Source organism: Quercus lobata, chromosome 12 (genome assembly GCF_001633185.2).
Source record: "Quercus lobata isolate SW786 chromosome 12, ValleyOak3.0 Primary Assembly, whole genome shotgun sequence".
NCBI classification, from domain to species: Eukaryota; Viridiplantae; Streptophyta; class Magnoliopsida; order Fagales; family Fagaceae; genus Quercus; species Quercus lobata.
Genome location: NC_044915.1, coordinates 30,723,526 through 30,751,303, shown reverse-complemented (window position 1 = coordinate 30,751,303; position 27,778 = coordinate 30,723,526). Strand labels below are relative to the sequence as shown.

General features: G+C 33.3%; 1 protein-coding gene across 1 annotated transcript; it reads left to right on the top strand.

The window, feature by feature from the left end:
• The first annotated feature begins 1,681 nt into the window (after positions 1–1,681).
• Positions 1,682–25,002, top strand: LOC115970535. Its single transcript, XM_031090155.1, has 6 exons — positions 1,682–1,731; positions 1,836–2,717; positions 5,722–7,714; positions 7,848–7,937; positions 20,942–21,051; positions 22,867–25,002. The coding sequence occupies exons 1-3, from the start codon at positions 1,682–1,684 to the stop codon at positions 5,864–5,866; spliced, it is 1,077 nt and encodes a 358-aa protein (XP_030946015.1). The 3' UTR covers positions 5,867–7,714; positions 7,848–7,937; positions 20,942–21,051; positions 22,867–25,002.
• Positions 25,003–27,778: the final 2,776 nt, after the last annotated feature.

Genomic DNA, 27,778 nt, shown 5'->3' with positions numbered 1-27,778 from the left:
CCTGGTCCACCCCCAATTTGACAAATCATGAGTTTTATTTTTAATTAATCACTTCTTCCAAACTCAACAACTTTATTTTTACAAAACTCCAACCATGCCCGAATTCTGAGAATCCACCTCCAAATGCCTCCCATCTAACTTATGCAAAGAAATTTATTTTAACATTAGATTTGATGAAAAATATTGAATACTTTTGGAGCAATAATCATTTCCCTAAAAAATGGTGGGTTCCTAACATGAATTTAAATAGTAATACCCTCTATTATATTTACTTAGGCTTAGAAAACTATTATCATAAAATAAAGTTATTTAGTAGAACAACTTTTGTAAAATTACACAAAGTCTAACTTTTTTTTAATTATAATGAATATTTATTGACATAAACAAAAGAAACTAAAACAAATTCCACTTCTCTAACATAATAATAATAATTGTGATATCAATTAAAGACATGATTGGAACTTGTATTGTGCAGGAATAATTTCTCTATTTTTTTTCTTAGACTTAATGTCTTATTATTTATCCCTACCCTTTAGGCACCTTTTCCTTAATTCCATAATTTTATATTGGAGTGTGAGACCAAAAAAATTAGGGGATATTTGATTCAGCACTTTTAGATGGAGACCCAAATCAAATCCAAATTCTTTTGTAAAGGGTTACTTAAACCCATTATGTCTATCAAATATTCATGTTATACTTTTATTTTTTTTTAATGGAAATATTCATGTTTTACACTTATACTAATACCCTTAGTTTTCTATCTTTTAATTATTAAAAAAAAAAAAACCCTTAGATTGTAAGTAAGCATTTTATTTTTATTTGTTGGTAACTTCTATTTTCTATTTATATATATATTTTTAAAAAAACTGTTCCACTTGTCCCAAAAAAATAATTTTCTGTATAAAATGATGAGTCATAAACTATTATGATTATTTTTGGGAGATAACGTGTGAGTGCAACACTCACTTGACTCATGCCTCCAAAACTTCAAAAAAGAATGTTCTTACAGTCAAATATTTGACAAAAGGACACTAATAAAATCTAATTCCATTTGTAACGTAAAGAACAACTTATACATTTTGCCTACTGCCTACCAAATATTCATTGAAAATTCATAATATTTTTTCAATACTCATTTTAAAAAATTATTATCTATCTCAATATTTATAACTTTTCAACATTGTTTTCCACATTTTACATTGAAAAAAAAAAAACCAGTAAGCATTACTTTTTTTTTTTTTGAGAAAGACCAGTAAGCATTACTTTAGGGAAACTAAATCACAAGCTTTATTTAATATTTATTAACAGCCTTTTATTTGTAATTAATTTTTTTTATAAACCAACCACTTTACTTTTACTTTTACAAGACCCAAATCAAACGTCTTATGTGCGTGCAAGTGCAACACTCACTTGAACCCAAATGCTGAGAGCGTCCACCTCCGAATGAGCCCAAATGTCTCCTATCTTTCTTAAAATCCCAGAATCCTCACCTCTAATCTCACAAGCTGACATTAAAAATTGGATTTCCAAATCAAATTTGAGCAAGCCCAGCCAGCGAGAGCATTAGCGTCTAAGCTTAGTGGAGAAGTGCGAGATTGTCTATTTGGTATTGATCTTTACTCTTTATACAAAACTTTACTAATTGTTCCATGTGACTTGATGATAATTAGTCAGAAAACAAATGCTACCAGCCTTCAATCAAACATCTCATGTGCATCTCTCTCTTTCTCAGTTTGTTTTGCACTGTCATTATTTTCTAACCAAATTTGATGTTGTCCAGACGATGGAGCTTCAACATTGGGGGCATTTGCAGCATCCGTTGGTCTTTAATGAAGACGAGAGAAGTGGAGATCCTTGTTATGGGTGCAGGGAACCAGTATTTGGTCCTGGTTCGTTCATCATAAATTGTCGGTTCTCAGTAAAGAATGCAGAGCAGGGTTCGTTCATCATAAATCATGTGCTGAACTACCCCTTGGGTTGCACCATCCCTCACACCCAAATCATCCTCTTATTCTCTTCGATCCATTTACATATCTTGATGACAACAAAGAAGAATTTGACAGATTTAGCAAATGCGATGTCTGCGGAGAAAAGAGTGATGAATACAGTTATTGTTGTTACCGTTGCAACTTCAACATTCACATCAGATGTTCTTCTTTACCACTCACCATCCAAACTGAAGTCCATGACCACCAATTGACCCGCACTTGGAAGCTGTTGAAGTTCACTTGCGACTTCTGTGGCAAAGAAGGCAATCTGCCCTACCTTTGTGCCCAATGCGATTTCGGTATACATTCACGTTGTGCTGCTTGCCCACGCAGACTGAAAGTTTTCCGTCACAACCACCCTCTCCACCTCACCCCTTCTCTTGAAGTCCATCAATCCGACTCTCCAATTTGCCTACTCTGTGTTCGAAAAGTGGATACACTCTGCCTTTACTATTGCTCAATATGCGATTTTGCTGCCCACCTCTATTGTGCTATGCTTCCCCAAAACAGAGAGTACATAAATTTGCAGGAACTTAAAGAGGAGCAGCCCACCGAGTCAAAATCTGAAGATCCAGAGCTCCATCAATCCTTTGACTCAGAAATTTGCAAAGTCAAAAAAACCACTGTGGGGGAGGACGGAACTGAAATAGCCACAGAAATCAAACACTTCAGTCACGAGCATGATTTGAAGCTTACTGATGAGATTCCGAATAACACAAAATGCAACGGGTGCGTACAATCCATTCTCTCTCCATTTTACAGTTGTACCTCATGTAGCTTCTTTCTTCATAAATCTTGTGCTGAATTACCCAAAATAAAACAACACCCACTTGATAGACACCCTCTCACCCTCAGTTATCAGCAAGCTTCTTTTTTCTGTGATGCTTGTTGGCAAAGGTGCAACGGCTTAAATTACAACTGTCAAATATGCAAGTTTAATTACAATGTTCAATGTATTTTATTATCAGACACCCTCACTCTTACCTGTCATGAGCATCGTCTTTACCTCTCCTGGACAAACTCTCTACAAAAGTGTAGTAGTTGTAATTTTGAAAAATATTGTGTCTTCCGTTGTTCCACTTGTGAATTTGCTCTAGACTTAAAATGTGCTACATTACCACAAACCACATGGTACAACCAACATGAACATCCCTTCAACCTCCGTTATACTCCTGAAGATGACTCCGGTGAATATTACTGTGATATCTGTGAAGAAGAACGAGATCCCAAGCAATGGTTCTACTACTGTGTAGAGTGCAGCTTTCCTGCTCATCGTGACTGTATTCTTGGGAAAAATCCAAATGTCAAGTAACACATATAATGGCCACTAGTTGGGAGGTGCTACACAGTAATTTGACTTTGACCCACACACAATGTACTTTCATTGAAGAAATAAAGACCAATGACAAATATGATTATGAAATGCATTACTTTTCATTAAATTAGTTCAAATTACAAAATAATAATGATATCACCATAAAAAATAATCACGCGCACGTGGGTTTGTGACTAGTTTTATTACAAAAGTCTGACAAAGTGATGTGGCAATCAATGTGATTAATTCCACGTCAACAATATTATAAATAAATGTTTGAATTAAATAATGGCCACTAGTTGGGAGGTGCTACACAGTAATTTGACTTTGACCCACACACAATGTACTTTCATTGAAGAAATAAAGACCAATGACAATGTTAAAAGTGATCTATCAATGTGCCTAGTGTAATTTCAACATTCAAAATAATTGTTTATAGAAAGACCAATGTTGTTTTAATTTTTATTTGTATATTTTTCATTTGGGTTGAGCATTTAGTTTTTTTTATTGTGACTATGTTACCATTGGATATTACTATTATTATTAATTTTTTGCCCATAATGATATTGTTTCCTCTAGTTTGTTGTTGGAATATGAAAGACCGTAGATGCATATTGATAAGAACAGAAAATTCTTGTGACAACCAAGTAGACAACCAAAACGAGACATGTTATTGTCTATGAGTGCTTGAAACATTTTTCAGTGAGTAGTACCAGTGTGATAATTCATTTTGAGATATGTTATATGGTCTAGAATTGTTTGGTTGAAAGTGGGTAGCACGTAAAAATAAAGCTTATGAGTTTATGCAGCTCATTCATGACAGTTTTGCTGCTTCTACATTTGAGAGAAAAGAGAAATCACAAGAACAAGTGTTAATGAAAATGGACCAATGCATTGAGTGAACTTCTGAAGGTATGCTTAGAGATTAGATGTGAACATGGTTGGGCTTACTAGTCAGGAATTTTGTGTTTAATTGGTGTAATAAGAACACAAAAAATGTTAACTAAGTTTGGCCTGAAAGAACAAAATATAGAATTGAAATACAAAGGATTTGTTAAATATAGCTAAGGTTTATTCTTTCAAAACTCTTCGGAATTTTCCATTTCTTAGATCCCATAAGTGGATATCAGCTTAAGGACAGGTTTCCATTTGTAATTTACTTGAGATGCGTCATATTTGTAATTATCGTTAGTAGTTGTTGGTATATCTCCTGTGGATATCAGCTTAAGGCAATCTTATTAGATAGAAAGCTTAGCTGTGATGTTGCTTGTAACCTTTGTCTCAGAGAAACTGAAATAATGGATCACCTATTTGTGTTCTACACCTTTTCTAGAGCTATCTGGTTTGGGTCAGATTTATTGATAAAGACAGCAGAGTTTCAGCCTAATTCACTAAAATGGGCACTTTTAAAATGGCTCGTCCAATAGGTTTGACATAGAAACCTTTAACTTTGTTTCCCAAACTCTGTATACCACTCTCTGGGTCATATGGCTTAACAGAAATCAAGTGCTAATGCCTATAATGTTCTCCTAATGTCTAAGGCTTTGGTTTGCTTGTATCAACAAGCTTATGCAGACGATCAGCAGGAACAAGTTAATAGAATAAACTCAGACTTCATAAAAAAAGGCAGGCCCATCAAGGATTGACAAATTATTTTAATCCCAGATGGAATTTGAAAGAGAGATACCAAATGGAGTGGCATGCTTTTGCTGCATAGTCTACAGAAGGAAGACAACTCTTTGTTGGATGTTTTAACATATCATGCTTCAACAGGAAGGCGGCCAGCTTTAATGCAGCATGAAAAGCAAATTTTTAAAACTCAAATATTGCACTATATTTACAAATAATGACTCTTGATATCAGGTCCATTACTAGATATTATGATTTCCTATCCTAATCCCTGTAGACTGTATCTTTTGAATGTGGTACATCTTCTAAATTAGTTTTGATTATTTTTACTCTTTGTTTGATACTCTCAGTTAGCCACTATATAATGTACTTGTTTAGAGGTATTCGCTTCTTCTTTTGCTTCTTTAGTTCTATTCTTATTGTTAAATTGTTATTTTTCATTTCTTGGTATGTAATGTAACTAATTTCAAAATGGGAATGGAGCTTTAGGACATTCTTGTTTTTCTACCTTTCTCTTTTATCATCAATTCAATATGTTTCACTTAGTTTTAGTAATGCATTTAAAAATGTGTTTAATTTTCTCAAGACGATATAGTTAATGCATTGTAATCTACATCATCTATCTATACTAAGGAAAAAAAGCAGCAAAGGAATCATAGCAACTGAAAACTGATGATTATTTCCCATAAGTATTACTGTTTTTCCCTCTACCTTTAGTTGGCTATGCAAAATTTATTGAAATTTACTGCCATTAATAATCAAGGCTCATGATTGTCCAATGCTTGCTAGAAGGTATGCAGATAGCGCAAATGCTTATTGGACTGGCTTTTTCTCTAGTCACCCAGCTAGCCTTGAAGCACTATGTCTGAGTTCTAAGTGGATATTATTTGGTATGACATCAGTGTCGCTCTGCCTTGGTGTTTATGTTGAATAAGAATAGATAGGGAATAACTATTTCCTCTATTCCTCTACACTTGATTTGCAAGATGCAAACAACCTACCATCTCATGTTGCCATCCTAGAAAGTGCTGGTTATATATTCTTGCTATTTGATCACAAAAGTTGTCCACTTTATATTCCAAAAATTCTGCAAGGAACACAAAAATGTGTTCCATGCAGAGAGAGGGTGACATTTTCTGATCATCAATAGGGTGGAGTATTGTCATCATTTATTTGGGTTATAAACATAAATGAAGCAAATTTTCTTTAGTAAAAAGAATGCAGCAGGACAACTTAATATTTGGCTGGAAAGAGATCTGATGATCCCAACTCTGTCAGCCTGGAAGATGCTTTAGGGATTGCACAGCATACAACCAATGACTATGCAAAACACGTGGGCTTTGGAGCCCCTGAGGTAGGCAGCTAATCCTCATTTCAAATTGACCTTCTGAGTCTTATTTTATAGTCTTTGCACCATTGTTATCATATGATACTTCTCTTTAAGCTATCCTATAAAATGTAACAACTTTTCATAGACAGAAGCTGTTGTAAATGCTGCCCTGTCATGCTTCACTATTAAAAACTCAAGAAATCAATATACGCTGCCTGCTAGTTATATTTTTGGTATTTTTGAAAGCCCAAGATCTAAGATTTGAAAAGCTTGATATTTTTGGTATGAAGCATGATGGAAGACATATGGAAAGGAATAACAATGCCTCCATGGCAGGTCTCTCTAGTAATAGAAGAACTATCTTTTTGTGTTATAGCAGTTCCAGGAACCATGCTATCAGAAACAAAAGCACTTGCAAAGTTAACTTCATATGGTTCTATGAACCTATTATGGTCTTGTGTAAACAATTGGGCAAGTAAATGAACTGTCTTCTTTTATTTTATTTTTTGGGTTCTTGCTATTCTTCACTGCTTAGTACCAAAAACAAAAGCAAAAAAAGATGAGAAATATATAACAATAATAATTAGGTGGGAAGTAGGCATCCCAATTTATAGAATTTTAATCATTCTGTGTATTGCATGGGCATATTTCCCCTTTGAAAGAACAAATATTTCCCTCCATGGAATGAATATTTCTGAAACACTATCAAGTTTGTAGGTTCTCGCATAAATTTGTGCATTTTTATAACTGATTTTAGCTATCCATTACAGCTCCCAATCTATGTTCATGGTGCAATTGCCTTTAACATTTGCATACTGTCTTGAAGGTCATAATTCCATCATCATACACCAGTTTATGTTAACCATTGGTTTGAGCCAAATCCTTAAGAGGTTTAAAGATTGATAAGTTGAATTTTGTTGATCGGTTTAGTTTTGCAATTAGATATACACAAGATTTGTTTAGTTCTGCAATTAGGGATGCTAACCTTTTTTCTTGTGCAGTTCTATGACTTGGAGAAGCATACGAAAAATAAAATGGAGATAAAAAAGTCTAAAAGTCAACATAAATGCCTCAAGGTGGTTGAATTAATTGGCTTTGTTGGGTGTGGAGTTGATATGGAGATTGCAAAGTACATATTGAGTCATACTGTGACACTTGAAAAGATAATTATCAATCCCTGCCATCCATTTATAGTGAGTAGTGACAACTAAGGATACTGATGAACATCTAAAGGCAAGAAGTCGTGCCAAGCAACACCTTGAACATAGATTACCTCCAGGAACACAATTATTAGTACTCTAAATATGATCAACAATTTCTTGCTTTAAATTCCAATATTCTTTTGTATGACCTGATTTGCAGTACTCAGTATTTGGGTCAATTATGACAATTGGAGCAATGTTAGGTGCAGTGCTGAGTGGAAGAATAGCAGACATCCTAGGACGCAGAGGAGTAAGTTTTGCTAATTCCCTTTACATGTCTCTAGGTATATGTAAAGATTTTAGGCGCATTATGTTCTTCAACTCATCAGTTCTTCTTCTTCAATTATGTTAGCTAAAGACATCTCTTCTTTAAAAAAAAATAGGTACCTGTATATATAGCATAAATAACCCCCAAAAATCTTCGAGGAGGATCTACTACTGTGCATCAGTTATGGCAAGACCACTAAGAAATTGTAAGTTGAGTGAGTATCTTTATGATTCTTGTGCATAACTATTGATTATTGTTCAGTTCATGATTTCTTTTTGGGTTAGTAGTTACATATTTTGTTGGAACTGTTGTCAACTGGCGCACCTTGGCTCTGATAGGTATCTTCAGTTCACTTTTCCTATTGTATAAAACTGAATATAATTGCTCTATCAACTAGATTTTAATTAATTTCATTTGCAGGAACTATTCCATGTCTTGCACAGCTTATAGGTTTATTATTATTCCTGAATCTCCAAAATGGCTGGAAAATTCAGTTCAAATGGAATGTATCACCTTGAGTAATGTAAGATTAACGTTTGAAGCATCCAATGGTTTAGAATTATGAAACTAGTTTAAAAAACCCTAATTCTTGAATTAGCTGTGCCTCTCTAACCCATGACCCAACCTGAACATGTTGGATCATTATTTTGAATCCAAACTGACATGATGATTCTCTGAAACATGATCACAACTTATTGGGTTGGGTTGCAGTGAAGTATTGTTGAGGTCCTTTGGTTTTGCATATATTTCTTGCACCAAAGAATCCACAAGCAAGCAACTATTCTGCAGATCTGCATTGAGGGGCATCAAACCCTGCTGAGTGTGTCTTCTTTTGTCTTCCAATACCTGGGGTAGACATTTTCCTTACACCTAGATAGGTTTGTACAGATTGTACTTGAAGAGTATACAGATTGATTACTAAAAATATTGGGTGTGTTTGGGATTGAGACATGGCCTATAAAAATAAAGATGGAAACATGTTGGCATTATTGTTCTTTTTTCTCCATTTCTCTTATCTCTTTTTTTCCTCTACTTCTTGAGGTACTTTTCACAGATAGTGTTAATAGAACTCTATAAATTTCCGTCCCTTCATCCTTACAAGCCAAAGTCAAATCCTTCCTCATCTTTGGAAACCCTTAAACTTTACATACTTATTCTATCAAATAGGCATAAAAAACTTACCAAACTAAAGCCAATTTTGCATTGTAAAACTTTCTTCTACAAATCTAAACCCTATATTCACAAATTGCTATAAACCTGAACCCACCACAAGCATATGTAGGCAAATTCTGCAATTTCTCTTACGTCACTGTTAAAGAAGTTAATTAGATTACTTGTATCTAACTTTCCTAAATTCTGGAAAATAGTTTATAGAATGTAGAAAAGAGAGGAAACATGGTATGCCACTTGCACTTGCACAGAATATGGTTTGATGGGTGTAGACCTTTTTATAGCTCGTATAAATTGCTCATTAGAAGGTAAAATCTCTAAATTACTTAAAATAAACAAGAAGTGTGTGGTTTAAAGTTTGACTATTGAATCCGTTAATAGTTGTTGAATTACAGTTTCCATGCTCTTGCTGGACTTGCTTATTTTGTGCTTTAGATGCCCCTCTTAGAATCTTGACCACACCCTGTTTTGTTGGTCTGCATTCAAAAAAGGACCTTCATGCTTTTCTTTTTTGACTTTTAGACTTATGAAATAGGAACTACACTTTTTTTTTTTTTAATAAAAAATAAAATAAACAAAGAGGGATTTTGATAGATTTTGCAATTGGTTGACCCCTGAATGGAATTTTGTAGATTTATCCATAAAATTTCTGAAGTTTCCATGTCTAACACTTTGTGTCCATGAGCTATATTTCAACTGGTATTTTATTTTTTCAGGTTTTAATGATTCCTACACAATGTCCCTGATTTTTATTTGTCTGAAAAATTAACTCTATTCCTTGTAATTTCAGTTAGCAAGAAAGGTGGAGCCTTTAAGTTGAGTGAATCAATTTGAATACAAGAACACAAAAATCCTAGCATATCTACTTAATGCTATCTTTTAGTTACAAACTTCAATAATCGTCTATTTAAACATGCTATCATATCCATTAGTTTAAAAGAAATACTAGTCCCAAATACTTTTAATGTTCCAGATTCTCTTTATTATTCCCAATTAATCAGCAATCAAATAAACCGTAGAAGAAAGCCTAAATTCAAATGCTTTACTATAGGATTAGTGTGCAAGAAACCTGGCTTACCTTGCTGGAAAAGGGTTCATACCTGTCTGCATTTCTTCAAGTATTTGCCCCTTAGTCTCTTGGTACTAGCTTTGATACAAATAGAACTGTCAATCCTGATATGCTTGAGATTTGAGAATATAAACAAGGTCCCTGAATAAATAAATAATTAAATAAAAAAAAGTGGAGTGAAAAGTTTGCATTAGGCAATAGACTGGACTAAAAAATTTGCACTGGACAGTGGAGAGAGAAAGATGCATCACCTGCTGAGCTCCATTCCTTTAAGAAATTAAAAACATATGACACAATCCAAGAACTAAACTAGTTTACAAAAGACACAAGGTTTCCGCTGAACCCTTCATGTTTATCAGAAATATCTAGAATAGCAAACTATAATTGAATTTGAACCCATGGTTTAGTGGACTAATTTTTGATGTTTGCATTGAAGTGTTCAGAGTTCTTTAGTATATAAAGTTATATACAATGTAGGTTGTTATATATTTAAGATTAAAGAGGAGAGATTTCAAAATGCCTTTGAAAGTGCTGCTGAACCTTGGTTTGAAGAGCTCAACTCCTATTTGATCGGTTGAACTCGTTTTGATCAATCGAGATATGGCTCAATAAGTCGAAGGCTGTATAATATTAGAACCCTGTTCTTTGTTCAATTCCTGGCTTGATGACGAAGGAATACTCAATCGATCGTAAAAACTGTTTTTCTGTAGTTTTCTAGATGGCGATTTTCTGGTTTGTCAAACTGCTAATACTCTGTGAATATTATAGTCAATCAAAGTGACTGTTTTTGAAGGGGCATAACCCATCAGCTATAAATAGTGATCTATATTCATTTTTTGTAACTACCTTCTTTTACCATTTTTCATAAAAATTCACAAGAATTCTCTCGGTAATATTACTTGAAGAATTCTAAGCTTAGTTGTGTTTGGGAACAAATTTGCAGTAATCCTTTAGTATCATTTGAGTGTGGGCAAATATTGTTTGAGATTAGCAAGGTGATTGTGTCTAAGCCTTTTGTTATCTATCTATTTATTTCTATTCCTTCATTGTATTATATACTTTTCCAGAAGTTTTTGTGCGATAACTGACCTCTGACATTATGAGCCTTGTTTTTCCTGCGAGTCCTAGTCCAAATGATTCAAAATATACCTAAAAACATTTGCAAATGTTCAGCATGTGACATAAAGTTTTCAACGAGAAAAACAGCACAAGATGCTATATTTATTGTCAAATGTCATGAGAAAGCTCCCTTTTTCTAACCGTATAATAAGTTCAATCCTGGTTCTTGAAATATCCCCTTTTCTGAACATTAATAATGTTTTAAGTAGTTAACAAGCTCTAGGTTTGATTCTGCCAGAAAACTTCCTCAACTTTTAAATTTCAGAAGAGGGAGGTTTTTTTTTTTTTTTTTTTTTGGTCCAGTACAATAGAAAGTGCGTTCATAGTCCATATGTCTATTAGTATTGTGTCATGAACCTCTAATAAAATATCAGAATGGCTTAACATGCCGAATATGTTAATGTGGGAATTGTGAGTATTTACAAAAAATAAAAAATAAAAAATAAAGGAGTTGTGGATTCTGTTTATGGCAGAATAGGAAAATTGTGGGTGTTAAACTGTTAATTGATTTAATTACTTTCACTTGCTTTATGAAGTGATGTGGTTATCTTGTAGCGGTACTTAAGTGGTACCAAAATAAAGCAACCAAAGCATGTCCCCACGGCAAAATTACGTTACTAGTATATTACCTTCGACCACCAATAACAGAAGTGAACTTCTTCCACTATTGAAGGTCCTGATCACAACAAGCTTTACATTTCTGGAAATGACACATAAGGGAAAGTAGCAAACAGTATTCAAAAGCATGGAGGCTGAACATATTCTAGAATGAACCTGCAATAAGAATGACAAATTGACAACCCTGTGATGAAGCAACTCGTACATGTCCACACTAAACCTGTATTTGTTAGCATTAGATAAAAGTCAGCCTCGTCAAAACACACTGATAAAAAATTACTCTTAAATCTTAGTTGATTGTTGAAGGGGTTCTGTCTGCATTTCAAAAGTTACTCTTCAATCTCAGTTGATTCCTGAAAAATATCAGCATCTTCTCCCCTAAAAACGCTAAGGTGCACACTTTCTCTTGAGTCAATCTTTGCCTGCAGCTGATGGGCTTAGTGAGGTGTGGGCCTACTGTAACGAGTAAGACTTGGGCTTACGGAAGTGTGTTTCGGATTGGTAGGTCTTAAGTAACTGATGAAAATCAGGCCTAAATTCAAATAGAGCAGATTGGGCTTCCTAAACTGGTCGGGTTAACCTGGCCCAAACCTAATAACGTGTGTTTCCTTTGTTTGTTTAGTTATTTGTGGATTTGATTTTGTGATTGGGTTTCGGGTTTGTTAAAACAAGTGGGTTTGTTTGTGGGTTTTGGGTATATGGAAATCTGGTGGCTTTAGTTTTGGTAGATGGGATTTGGGTATAGCTTTGCCCAAGAAGATTTTGGAGATTTGTGTTCACCAGTTTGTGGGTTTTGGAGAGAGAGAGAGAGAGAGAGAGAGAGGGTAATGGAATACATTGAAAAATTATAAATCACGTAAATCTAAAAATAAATATAATAATACTTAATAGATGTTCGAAGGAACCTAAGTGGTGAGTTGGTTATAATACAAGCCTTGGTTCTTAAATAAGATATGAGGTCTTAGGTCTCAGGTTCTAAAATAAATGCAACTCTTTGACCTAGTTGAAATGGCTCACAATTCAAATGGTTTACATGGTGAGCCTAATTTTGTTTGACTTATGCAACTATAATCTATCAATTACTTTCCATATCACTTCTTATATGTTTTGCTATAAAACTTTAAATGCTTTATACGAGAAGTGATACTAGAGATACAACAAATTTTACCACATAATTCTTACAAAATGAGTCACCAATCACAAATAGTAATTCAAACATTTATTTATAATATTGTTGACGTGGAATTAATCACATTGATTGCCACATCATTTTGTCAGACTTTTGTAATAAAACTAGTCACAAACCCGCGTGCGCGTGATTATTTTTTATGGTGATATCATTATTATTTTGTAATTTGAACTAATTTAATGAAAAGTAATGCATTTCATAATCATATTTATCACAAAATAATTTTTTATTATTGTAGAATTGTTTTATTTAAAATTTGAAACCTTAATTCTACCATAGTTGGTTGACTAATTTTTACATCTCTAAGTCAATTAAACACGTTTTGCATGCTACATGTAAACCTTCTTTTCCATAAGGGTTGAAATAATGTGTGTAATAATTTTTTTCTATAGAAGTTAAAAAGAATAAAATTCACCTTGTCTTGATGTTTTCTAAAAGTTAAATTTGGAGATTCTCTTTCAATAATTGTGAAAATTCCAAGCAATAATTCAGAAGGTAATACATGTTACATGTTCATGCTTTGATTGTGTAATTGTATGATTGATTTGGGTTGTAATTTATAGGTTGAATATGGTGGTGTATATCCAAAAGAGTCTAACTATGTTATTTAGGATATTGAATATAGTGTTGTGTGTGATTTATAGAGCAGCAACAGTTGTAGTAATTAAAAATTGGTTTTTCATTGTCTTTTAAGTTAATAAAAACCTTACATCTACTTTTTTTTTTTCAAAAAACCTTTACATATTTTTTTAATGTGAATCTTTACATATACCTTAATAAGTAAACCTTATACATTTCATTTTCTTAGATGCATAAAAAAAAGACATCTATTCCATAATAATAGTGGCTAATTAGTTTTTTCATGCTCTCATTTATAACGTTTCTTACTATTATCATATTTTATTGGTTGTTGATTTTCATAATAGAGGCAATAAATGAGAGTTAAATTCTTCGAACCTTTCATTAGATTTTAAAAGTCATGGTGTGTGAAGAATATAAGCATTTAAGGACTTTTTTTTTATATTTTATTATTTTTAAATAATGTTAAATGAAATGTCAAAAAAAATTGTGGGGCCCAATAATTCATGGACCAGGCCCATTTGCCCTTAGAGAGTTCAAAGGTCCGAGCCGAGGAAAACCACGGCCCAAGCTCTACAATGCAGAGCACCAAACAGTTTTTGTGATGCAGCCGAGGACAACTCAGTCCTCGGCAGATCCAAAACCTCACCAAAAGAAGAAGGGTAAACCCGGTATAGGGCCAAACTTAAAAGAGAATCTAAGAATATCTGGAAAAGCTACTCTCATTGCCGTTCAATGCGCTACCCCTGACAGAGCCGTACTCTTCAGCTTTACCAACCATTCCCAACAATTCCGGGATTGGACTGATGGGATAAATGTCAGTCTTGTAAAGATTGACCCTACACGTGGACGAAGGATAGCGAATGCAGGCTAGTATAAAAGAAGAAGTAAGTGAATCTAGTGGGGGGCGGATCCCACCGGGAAAAAAGAGAGCTCCAGGGGTGGAAACATCCTAATAGCACTTGCAAGTCATAAAAGAAACCCGCCGTTGGGGAACGAGGCGAGACCTCAATGGTTCTCGAACAAATTCCGAGGAGCCCAATCCCAGTGGACGCAACGCCATAGGGCTTAAACATCCAAACCCAACTCCTTTTTCTATAGGAACTCATCTAAAATCTGGGTCGGAACATCGCCCCGCGACCAAACCCAAGCTTTTCAAGCCCACTCTCTACAAATCATATTGTGAGGGGCCTTTCATGTGCGAGCCCGAAAACATCAATGGGCCGCAAAGGAATCGTGTCCTTACAAAAATGATTTTGAAAATTATCATCTTTATTTCTTATATATTTCTATTATTACTGAAGAACGTTTTCCTTTTAGTTTTGATAATAAATATGATTTTCTAGATTAAAGTTTGATTAGTTTCAAGTTTAAATTTTGTATGATTTTATTTAATTGTTGATTATATGATTTAATTAAGTGAATTTAACGATTTATTTATTTGCATTGTAAAGTTTATAATAACATTCGTAGGGTCATCTTTAATTAATTTTTTACTCCTTTAGCCATTGGTCTCTTTGTTTTCCAATTAACGGTTACTAATTAATTTATTTAATTGACCTTTGATTTCTTTTACTAATCTCTTTCTCTCCCTCTTTGTTAACATCCTATTTTTTTCCCAAATTTGACGATAATTCTAATGTACTAAATATGCATATTGTAATGTTTATTTTTATTTTTATTTTACTCCATTTTGCTGCCATGAAGTTAGTACATCCATAACTATTAGTTTATTATTTTATGATATGTTTGGTTTGATATTATTATTATAAATTTAGTGTTTCTAAAATAGCATGTGTTTTGTATTCTCTTTTTCTATTAATGCATTGTAACGTTTTATGGGAATACTTTATAAGAAAATTGTTTATTCTTTTTTTTTTTTTTTTAAATTGTGTTTCTAAATTGATATTTGTTTTGTATTTCATTTTTCCATTGATGCATTTTAACATTTCATGGGAAGACTTTATAAGAACAATTTTTATTTATTGAATAAAATATTATTTTTTTAAAAAAAATGAGACAAAATATAAATAATTATTATATGGAGGATGTTGCTAAATTTAAATGTTGAATAAAATAAGATGAGAATAAAATAATAAAAATGAAATGTATAGCAATAAACACCATGTTATTTTAGTTATGCTAGGTAATAAAATAATATTATATTTTTATATACTATCTTTATAATGCAATAATATAACATTTAACAACCAATGAGAATAAAAAAAGATAACAACATAAAATATAAAACTAAATCGTATCAAGCTCGATTACCTGTCAATTCCAATTTTAGCAAACTAACGGACTTCTAGTAGTCTAAAACTGATTTCTGCAATGCATTTGGTGGAGCTTTCAATACTGCATCAGTATGTTTTGATGGTCAACCTGTTACACTAAAATTAAAAAATATATATATATACCAAAAATTGAAGGAATATATATATATATATATATATATATATATAAAGAGAGAGAGAGAGGGGCTTTTGTGTGTGGAAAAATAGAAATTATGCATGGAATAACAGGGAGAATGACAATTTTATAGCATGAGGATAAGAATAAGAAGAGTAAAAAATAAAGGAAGATAAAAAGATAGGATAATATTAATATTGAGAGTAGTGGGGATATGAAAAGTTGAAATGGAATGAGAAAGGTTGAAGAAAGTTAAGGTAGAGAGTAGTGGAGATATGAAAAGTTAAAATGGAATTGAAAATTTAATAATAAATAAGAATAATTAAAAATAAGATAAATTAAATATGATATTTTGATTGTAATATAATAGAGTTTTTAATTCACTTTAAATGTTAAAAAATTGTATTAAAAAATTGGAAAAAAATTGATAATGACATGGCTACTAACATGGATTAATGGGAGCGTAGTAACATTAAATGCTACGCTTCAACTTTTAGTAATATATTGATATTGATTGATTGATTGGTAGTAACTTTAGCATTTTCCTTATCCAATTCCTCTGCATTTGATTGTATTAACAATTTATTTATTTGTTTATCAATTTTTCATTACAGCCAAAGCTAGTGGCAGTGTCAAACAAAGTAGCTTTCGTAAATCCAAATTCTCCAGTCTATCCACGCCTAGCACAAGGAAAAGTTTGGAATGAAGTAGTTCAATATCTGTATTGATTTTTATCTCAAAGCTTTTACTTTCTATAATCTGAATGACAGGGTCCTCCATTTGTCTGTGTATGGAACTACAACGCAGCAAAATTTTATTGTTATACCTGTATTTCTTTCTATTGCATAGCTATTCATTTGTTCACAAACTGTTACACTATGTCTTTATATTAATATTTTTTAGTGGGGAGTGGGGCGTGGCTTACAACATCTCAAGGAAATAATGTATGATGTTCACATGATCTTCAGATGACTGTAACATGGACAAGTGGATATGGAATTGTACACTGGAGTCTGATACATCACACATTTTGTCATAAAAAGAAAGAAAGGAAAATTAAAGTAGAAGTAAATTTAATTCCTGCAAGGAAATTTCTGTTATGGATCTCTTGTAATATTACTCTTTTTTTTTTTCATATGTTAAAATCTCCCAGAGTTTTCCTCCTGGTTATTTTTGGAAAATGAATTTATCTTAGCCATTTATCCATTCAGCTGCACCAGCAAGGACAGTAGGATGGCGTGACCCTGGATACATACACACTAGTTTTTTGAAGGAGTTGTGGCCTAACAAAGGGTATGTTATAATTTATTTGCTCATATTATGTCGTTTCTGGTTACTTTGTTGGAAGCACCGCGAAAGGTAGGAGGCGGGAAAAACAACCATAAAGTGAAATTTTTAATAGGCTAATAAGAACTGAACTTTGTATCTTTCTATCTTTCCATTGTGAATTAGCCCAATGAGTTTTATATATGGTCTCTTACAAAGTATTTTGATCCCAAATGTTAACAATTTTAACTACATGGATTCAATTGTAATAGAATGAACCTTGAATTATTGGACTTGCAAGTGCTAAAATTTTAGCCCTCTTCTGTTTGATTTGCATGCTACTTTAACTTCCGATTCTTCTTATTGATTATTCAGGTATACATACAAGCTGGGGCATACGTTGTTTAATGGTGCATGTATTTGGAGTCAAGAATACCGATTTAGAGCGTCTCCTTATCCTGGTCAAAATTCTTTGCAACATGTGATCATATTTGGAGACATGGGAAAGGTGTGAACTCTTTTTCTTTTTCTTTTTTTTTTAAGAATCGGAAAGGTGTGAACTCTCTTGGAAGACTGGATGTGCGTATAAATAAAGCCCATTTCCCCATTTATAATGACTAGGGACTTCAATACCATCTGATGTATGCACGTTGTTGCAGTGGTTATTAAGTGTAGCATTTTGTTGTGTATGTAGGGACATGTAAATAGATTAATGAAATTGTCTGACATACTATTTAATCTCCCTTCCTTAACCTCTAAAATTCAAAACTATATTTTACTTCTGTTAACATTTACAAATGTCACATTGCGTAAAGGACTATTCATTTATACATTTGCCCACTTAAGGATGTGTGGCTGCTGGTTTCAATTTAACTGAATATCAATTACCAGTCTTTTTTGAACCCACTATTGAAATTTATTTTTCCCACTAATATTAGCAATAATAACTTGCCACTTAAGATTTATTGTGAAAATGTTGTGGATATAACATTTTTAATATTAAAAATTTTTCTATCTCACCCAAACTCAATTTTGGCTTGTTACAAAAGACAAAGGTTTGAATAAACCAAAAGCACTGTAGTTAGAGCCATTGGCTCTTTTTATATAGTTAGTAGATATGGCCTCTAGATGTTTCAATTAAGTATAAGAGCTAGCCTGATATGTGTTATTATACTTTTAATACAAATAATTTGTACCATTTTTTGTGTTCTATTTAATGCTTTACTAATTATGGTTGTGAATGTCTTTTTTATTTTTAACTTCAATTTTTTTTTTTAATAAAAAAAGTGAAAAGATTACAAAATAAGTTGTAATTAGTGGAATGTAAACTATAATCATTCTAATGTTTATAATAATAAGGATAATGATAATATGATAATTATTACTTATTTATTTATGTGGAGTTGCCGGGAGTAATATATATATATATATATATATAGAGAGAGAGAGAGAGAGAGAGATTTTATTGACTTCATAAGCCACATAAATTTTGAAAACTCAACAATTTGCCACCTCACTATTATCTTTATTCATTTATTTAAAAATTTCTAAATAACAAGATACAAAAAGTCTCTGTGGGGCTAAAGAATTTGACAACCATGACCCACTTTATACTGGGCCTAAGACCCGCGCCGAGAAGGGAGAAATTGCCAAGGACGGACAAAGAAAGCCCAAATGGCCTAGAAACGTTACTGAGGACGATCTTGCTCTCGACATCCCAAATCTCAAGAGGAAAGAACAGCACGCTGGCAAAAGGCAGCCTCCTAAAGCACCCCCAAGAGAAGGACAAGTACAGTAGGATACCCATAGACGTATGATGCAGGAGCAATCCAAGGAGAAATTGTCACCTCCGCATTGAATGCACCCAACTAACGTTTTGGCCACATTAATGAGGGAAATGACCCCTGAACAGTGCGGCCTTGGTTGCCACAACTCACAGAGGGTTTGGGAAGGTGGCTGATGGGACGAGCACTTGAGTAATGACCTACATGATCAACAGGTGGAGGGTCAAGATCGACTGGAAAGAAGTATATAATGTGAGAGACCCTCCAAGAATGGGGGATCGGGAAAAAAGAGAGGAAGAGAGAAAAAGGAGGAGACGGCAATAGCCTGCGTGGTCTTGGAAACCCCTGTAACCTAGTACTGAAGGAAAAAGAAGGATACTAAGTTCCTCGGATGAAACGCCTGAGAACCAAACTTCATGCTTTAATCCATATCCTTGTTACTCAGCTCGTTTGTAACTGTGTCTAGTTGTTATAATCCAAACTAAGACCTAGTTCTTAAATCCATTATCTACAAATTTATTGTATTGGGCTAGTTGGGTTTGAGACCATTCATCCAACAGGAGAAGTGCTCGAACTCAGTCCCTACAGTCTCTAATAACCCAAATACTCTTTTCTTCATCTAAACTAAACTATATTAGTACTAGGCTCGTCACACAAGTTTTATGCTTATGATGAGACTTTTTTTTTTTTTTTTTTTTTTTTTTTGTCTAGTGTTATAATTTTCATTTTTTTAAATAAGTTTGTTTTGAAAACATGAATTAGTAGGAGAGTATCTTATTTTGTAAGTATTTTAAGTAGAGTTAGAGATATATTTTTATCAGGTTATCCTTAAGTTTTTTCCGATTAAACCTAAAGTCTAAAGATATTTCTAAACTACATAAAAGTCCAGTTCAAATAAGGGAATCATTTTATAGATAATATAGATATATATTCCTAATTTACATTAATTATTATTTTTTATTTGATAGTTGGTGAGTGCCGATTAAACTACAAGTTACTTAGACAATTAAAATTTTAATAATATAAAAGGTAATTACACTCCCCCTCTTTTGAGTTTTGAGAAAATGACACTTTACCACAAACCTGTATGAACCCCCCCCCCCCCCAACCCCAACATCCAATTAACCAAACTTTGTTAAATTAATACGGTATCAAATTTTGTTGCTGTTGTTGTTGTAGAAAATTAGAAATATTTAAAAAAAAAAATTTATTAACCTGCCCTTTGCTATCTAAAGGTATGCTTCCAAAATTATCTTTATTCATGATTAAAATTTATTGTTTTAAATTTTTAATTAAAGTGTATTTTAAAATATTAATTGCGAATTTTGCTTTTTTTTTTTTTTTGTTTTTACAGATTATGAAAAGATTTTCCGTTGCAAGTGTTTTTTGGTAATTGATAAATTTCATATTTTATTCTAAATTTATCAATTATTTTTTTACTAACAATGATTAAATATTTTTTAAAGAGATACTTAAAAAAATTTAGATCATTCAATATTAATATAAACAAAAGGGGAGTCTTAATTTCTTCAAATTAAAAAAAAAAAAAAATGTATTGTTCTTTTCTCCTCTGATTTATTCATTCCGTGCACCGGCGAAAGTCCGAAAAGGCTCAGATCGACAAGACCTCATCTAAAAGTCTTAACTCTTAACACTATTTAAACGCCTAGAAGTCTAAACAGCGTTCTCTCTCTCTCCTCATTCAGCCCAGGTATTCTCTCTCTATCTCTCTCTTTCGCCGGGGACCCAATTTCGGTTTTCTGTTTCTGTTGCCAACCTTCATCATCTGTATGTATAATGTTGTTGTTTTGATACATCTTCTAGCTCATGTATAATAAATCCAATGTATTAGATTAAAAAGGTTTGTCACACTTATAATATCTGATTCTCGGAGATAAAAGAGGAAAAGGGTTTTTTTTTTTTTTTAAAAAAATTTCAGATTGTTTTAATTTTTTATTTGAATTTGTGCTCAAAATTTTGGTTTTTGCCTGTTTGCCTTGTAGAGTGTAATATTTTGAAGCTAAAGTGAAAAGAAAATTCCAACACCATGGCGGGGTTCTCAAGTAAGAGAAGGAAAATAAGGAAGCCTGATTCAGAGTTTCCTCTGCTCAAGGTGACACTTTCACATTTTGTTTCTAATTTCTATGCATTTAATCTATAATACTATTGCTACTTCAAAATATTATCTTCAAAGGTTGCACAATTTTTATTTTTATGTGCTTGTTGCTAACATGTGTCAAATTGTCTTTTCTTCAAAAAATTTTAGTGTCACAAGACTCAAAATGACCTGGAGGATTGGATTGGTATTAGTAAATTGCCAGATGAAATACTTGTTTCCATTTTGTCTCTCTTACCTATGAAACAAGCAATTAGAACTAGTGTCGTCGCCCATAGATGGCGGCATTTGTGGATTTCCATTACTCATTTAGAGTTTGATGATCTTAGCGTAAACTATCTATTGTTTTCTCAATGTCGATCACCCTCTCCCACTCCCTTTGATATGTGTACACCCTTAGAACCTACATACCCACCATTTCTTGTTAAAAGGAGGAGATTTGTTGATTGGGTCAATCAAGTATTGAATTTACATAAGGGTTCACATGTAAATGAATTCAGCCTTGAGTTTTCCGTGTATGGTCATTATTTTAAAAGTGATATTGATAGCTGGATAAACTTCACTTTTCAAAAGAGAGTTAAAAGGCGTCATTTGATAGTCACATGTACATGGGCTTCCACAAACAGATCATACACTCTTACGCCTCCAATGCTTTGTAATTACAGACTCGATTTGTTAGTACAACTTCGTCTATGCAACGGGTGCGTACAATCCATTCTCTCTCCATTTTACAGTTGTACACCGTGTAGCTTCTTTCTTCATAAATCTTGTTCTAAATTACCCAAAATAAAACGATACCCAATTCATAATCACCCTCTCACCCTCAGTTATCAGCAAGCTTCTTTTTTCTGTAATGTCTGTGCCCAGTGGTGCAACGGCTTAAAATACAACTGTAAAAAATGCAAGTATAATTACAATGTTCAATGTATTTTATTATCAAACACCCTCACTCTTGCCTGTCATGAGCATCGTCTTTACCTCTCCTGGACAAACTCTCAACAAAAGTGTAGTAGTTGTAATTATGAAAACTATCGTGTATTTCGCTGTTCCACTTGTGAATTTGTTCTAGACTTAAAATGTGCTACACTACCACAAACCACATGGTACAGCCAACATGAACATCCCTTCAACCTCCATTATACTCCTGAAGATGGCTCCGGTGAATATTACTGTGATATCTGTGAAGAAGAATGAGATCCCAAGCAATGGTTCTACTACTGTGCAGAGTGCAGCTTTCCTGCTCATCGTGACTGTATTCTTGGGGAAAATCCAAATGTCAAGTAACACATATAATGGCCACTTGTTGGGAGGTGCTACACAGTAATTTGACTTTGACCCACACACAATGTACTTTCATTGAAGAAATAAAGACCAATGACAATGTTAAAAGTGATCTATCAATGTGCCTAGTGTAATTTCAACATTCACAATAATTGTTTATAGAAAGACCAATGTTGTTTTAATTTTTATTTGTATATTTTTCATTTGGGTTGAGCCTTTAGTTTTTTTCATTGTGACTATGTTACCATTGGATATTACTATTATTATTATTTTTTGCCCATAATGATATTGTTTCCTCTAGTTTCCTGTTGGAATATGAAAGACCGTAGATGCATATTGATAAGAACAGAAAATTCTTGTGACAACCAAGTAGACAACCAAAACGAGACATGTTATTGTCTATGAGTGCTTGAAACATTTTTCTGTGAGTAGTACCAGTGTGATAATTCATTTTGAGATATGTTATATGGTCTAGAATTGTTTGGTTGAAAGTGGGTAGCACATAAAAATAAAGCTTATGAGTTTATGCAGCTCATTCATGACAGTTTTGCTGCTTCTACATTTGAGAGAAAAGAGGAATCACAAGAACAAGTGTTAATGAAAATGGACCAATGCATTGAGTGAACTTCTGAAGGTATGCTTAGAGATTAGATGTGAACATGGTTGGGCTTACTAGTCAGGAATTTTGTGTTTAATTGGTGTAATAAGAACACAAAAAATGTTAACTAAGTTTGGCCTGAAAGAACAAAATATAGAATTGAAATACAAAGGATTTGTTAAATATAGCTAAGGTTTATTCTTTCAAAACTCTTCAGAATTTTCCATTTCTTAGATCCCATAAGTGGATATCAGCTTAAGGACAGGTTTCCATTTGTAATTTACTTGAGATGCGTCATATTTGTAATTATCGTTAGTAGTTGTTGGAATATCTCCTGTGGATATCAGCTTAAGGCAATCTTATTAGATAGAAAGCTTAGCTGTGATGTTGCTTGTAACCTTTGTCTCAGAGAAACTGAAATAATGGATCGCCTATTTGTGTTCTACACCTTTTCTAGAGCTATCTGGTTTGGGTCAGATTTATTGATAAAGACAGCAGAGTTTCAGCCTAATTCACTAAAATGGGCACTTTTAAAATGGCTCGTCCAACAGGTTTGACAAAGAAACCTTTAACTTTGTTTCCCAAACTCTGTATACCACTCTCTGGGTCATATGGCTTAACAGAAATCAAGTGCTAATGCCTATAATGTTCTCCTAATGTCTAAGGCTTTGGTTTGCTTGTATCAACAAGCTTATGCAGAGGATCAGCAGTAACAAGTTAATAGAATAAACTCAGACTTCATAACAAAAGACAGGCCCATCAAGGATTGACAAATTATTTTAATCCCAGATGGAATTTGAAAGAGAGATACCAAATGGAGTGGCATGCTTTTGTTGCATAGTCTACAGAAGGAAGACAACTCTTTGTTGGATGTTTTAACATATCATGCTTCAACAGGAAGGCGGCCAGCTTTAATGCAGCATTAAAAGCAAATTTTCAAAACTCAAATATTGCACTATATTTACAAATAATGACTCTTGATATCAGGTCCATTACTAGATATTATGATTTCCTATCCTAATCCCTGTAGACTATATCTTTTGAATGTGGTACATCTTCTAAATTAGTTTTGATTATTTTTACTCTTTGTTTGATACTCTCAGTTAGCCACTATATAATGTACTTGTTTAGAGGTATTCGCTTCTTCTTTTGCTTCTTTAGTTCTATTCTTATTGTTAAATTGTTATTTATCATTTCTTGGTATGTAATGTAACTAATTTCAAAATGGGAATGGAGCTTTAGGACATTCTTGTTTTTCTACCTTTCTCTTTATCATCAATTCAATATGTTTCACTTAGTTTTAGTAATGCATTTACAAATGTGTTTAATTTTCTCAAGACGATCCAGTTAATGCATTGTAATCTACACCATCTATCTATACTAAGGAAAAAAAGCAGCAAAGGAATCATAGCAACTAAAAACTGATGATTATTTCCCATAAGTATTACTGTTTTTCCCTCTACCTTTAGCTGGCTATGCAAAATTTATTGAAATTTACTGCCATTAATAATCAAGGCTCATGCTTGTCCAATGCTTGCTAGAAGGTATGCAGATAGAGCAAATGCTTATTGGACTGGCTTTTTCTCTAGTCACCCAGCTAGCCTTGAAGCAATATGTCCGAGTTCTAAGTGGATATTATTTGGTATGACATCAGTGTCGCTCTGCCTTGGTGTTTATGTTGAATAAGAATAGATAGGGAATAACTATTTCCTCTATTCCTCTACACTTGATTTGCTAGATGCAAACAACCTACCATCTCATGTTGCCATCCTAGAAAGTGCTGGTTATATATTCTTGCTATTTGATCACAAAAGTTGTCCACTTTATATTCCAAAAATTCTGCAAGGAACACAAAAATGTGTTCCATGCAGAGAGAGGATGACATTTTCTGATCATCAATAGGGTGGAGTATTGTCATCTTTTATTTGGGTTATAAACATAAATGAAGCAAATTTTCTTTAGTAAAAAGAATGCAGCAGGACAACTTAATATTTGGCTGGAAAGAGATCTGATGATCCCAACTCTGTCAGCCTGGAAGATGCTTTAGGGATTGCACAGCATACAACCAATGACCATGCAAAACACGTGGGTTTTGGAGCCCCTGAGGTAGGCAGCTAATCCTCATTTCAAATTGACCTTCTGAGTCTTATTTTATAGTCTTTGCACCATTGTTATCATATGATACTTCTCTTTAAGCTATCCTATAAAATGTAACAACTTTTCATAGACAGAAGCTGTTGTAAATGCTGCCCTGTCATGCTTCACTAGTAAAAACTCAAGAAATCAATATACGCTGCCTGCTAGTTATATTTTTGGTATTTTTGAAAGCCCAAGATCTAGATTTGAAAAGCTTGATATTTTTGGTATGAAGCATGATGGAAGACATATGGAAAGGAATAACAATACCTCCATGGCAGGTCTCTCTAGTAATAGAAGAACTATCTTTTTGTGTTATAGCAGTTCCAGGAACCCTGCTATCAGAAACAAAAGCACTTGCAAAGTTAGCTTCATATGGTTCTATGAACCTATTATGGTCTTGTGTAAACAATTGGGCAAGTAAATGAACTGTCTTGTTTTATTTTATTTTTTGGGTTCTTGCTATTCTTCACTGCTTAGTACCAAAAACAAAAGCAAAAAAAGATGAGAAATATATAACAATAATAATTAGGTGGGAAGTAGGCATCCCAATTTATAGAATTTTAATCATTCTGTGTATTGCATGGGCATATTTCCCTCCATGGAATGAATATTTCTGAAACATTATCAAGTTTGTAGGTTCTTGCATAAATTTGTGCATTTTTATAACTGATTTTAGCTATCCATTACAGCTCCCAATCTATGTTCATGGTGCAATTGCCTTTAACATTTGCATACTGTCTTGAAGGTCATAATTCCATCATCATACGCCAGTTTATGTTAACCATTGGTTTGAGCCAAATCCTTAAGAGGTTTAAAGATTGATAAGTTGAATTTTGTTGATCGGTTTAGTTTTGCAATTAGGTATACACAAGATTTGTTTAGTTCTGCAATTAGGGATGCTAACCTTTTTTCTTGTGCAGTTCTATGACTTGGAGAAGCATACGAAAAATAAAATGGAGATAAAAAAGTCTAGAAGTCAACATAAATGCCTGAAAGTGGTTGAATTAATTGGCTTTGTTGGGTGTGGGGTTGATATGGAGATTGCAAAGTACATATTGAGTCATACTGTGACACTTGAAAAGATAATTATCAATCCCTGCCATCCATTTATAGTGAGTAGTGACAACTAAGGATACTGATGAGCATCTAAAGGCAAGAAGTCGTGCCAAGCAACACCTTGAACATAGATTACCTCCAAGAACACAATTAGTAGTACTCCAAATATGATCAACAATTTCTTGCTTTAAATTCCAATATTCTTTTGTATGACCTGATTTGCAGTACTCAGTATTTGGGTCAATTATGACAATTGGAGCAATGTTAGGTGCAGTGCTGAGTGGAAGAATAGCAGACATCCTAGGACGCAGAGGAGTAAGTTTTGCTAATTCCCTTTACATGTCTCTAGGTATATGTAAAGATTTTAGGCGCATTATTTTCTTCAACTCATCAGTTCTTCTTCTTCAATTATGTTAGCTAAAGACATCTCTTCTTTAAAAAAAATAGGTACCTGTATATATAGCATAAATAACCCCCAAAAATCTTCGAGGAGGATCTACTACTGTGCATCAGTTATGGCAAGACCACTAAGAAATTGTACGTTGAGTATCTTTATGATTCATGTGCATAACTATTGATTATTGTTCAGTTCATGATTTCTTTTTGGGTTAGTAGTTACATATTTTGTTGGAACTGTTGTCAACTGGCGCACCTTGGCTCTGATAGATATCTTCAGTTCACTTTTCCTATTGTATAAAACTGAATATAATTGCTCTATCAATTAGATTTTAATTAATTTCATTTGCAGGAACTATTCCATGTCTTTCACAGCTTATAGGTTTATTATTATTCCTGAATCTCCAAAATGGCTGGAAAATTCAGTTCAAATGGAATGTATCACCTTGAGTAATGTAAGATTAACGTTGGAAGCATCCAATGGTTTAGAATTATGAAACTAGTTTAAAAAACCCTAATTCTTGAATTAGCTGTGCCTCTCTAACCCATGAGCCAACCTGAACATGTTGGATCATTATTTTGAATCCAAACTGACATGATAATTCTTTGAAACATGATCACAACTTATTGGGTTGGGTTGCAGTGAAGTATTGTTGAGGTCCTTTGGTTTTGCATATATTTCTTGCACCAAAGAATCCACAAGCAAGCAACTATTCTGCAGATCTGCATTTAGGGGCATCAAACCCTGCTGAGTGTGTCTTCTTTTGTCTTCCAATACCTGGGGTAGACATTTTCCTTACACCTAGATAGGTTTGTACAGATTGTACTTGAAGAGTATACAGATTGATTACTAAAAATATTGGGTGTGTTTGGGATTGAGACATGACCTATAAAAATAAAGATGGAAACATGTTGGCATTATTGTTCTTTTTTCTCCATTTCTCTTATCTCTTTTTTTCCTCTACTTCTCGAGGTACTTTTCACAAATAGTGTTAATTGAACTCTATAAATTTCCGTCCCTTCATCCTTACAAGCCAAAGTCAAATCCTTCCTCATCTTTGGAAACCCTTAAACTTTACATACTTATTCTGTCAAATAGGCATAAAAAACTTACCAAACTAAAGCCAATTTTGCATTGTAAAACTTTCTTCTACAAATCTAAACCCTATATTCACAAATCGCTATAAACCTGAACCCACCACAAGCATATGTAGGCAAATTCTGCAATTTCTCTTGCGTCACTGTTAAAGAAGT

Coding starts and splice junctions, on each gene's coding strand:
- LOC115970535 (XM_031090155.1), top strand. CDS start 1,682: ATGCTACCAGCCTTCAATCAAACATCTCATGTGCATCTCTCTCTTTCT. Junction 1,732..1,835: donor GTGCATCTCTCTCTTTCTCA/GTTTGTTTTGCA, acceptor TCTTTAATGAAG/ACGAGAGAAGTGGAGATCCT. Junction 2,718..5,721: donor AATAACACAAAATGCAACGG/GTGCGTACAATC, acceptor AATGCTTGCTAG/AAGGTATGCAGATAGCGCAA.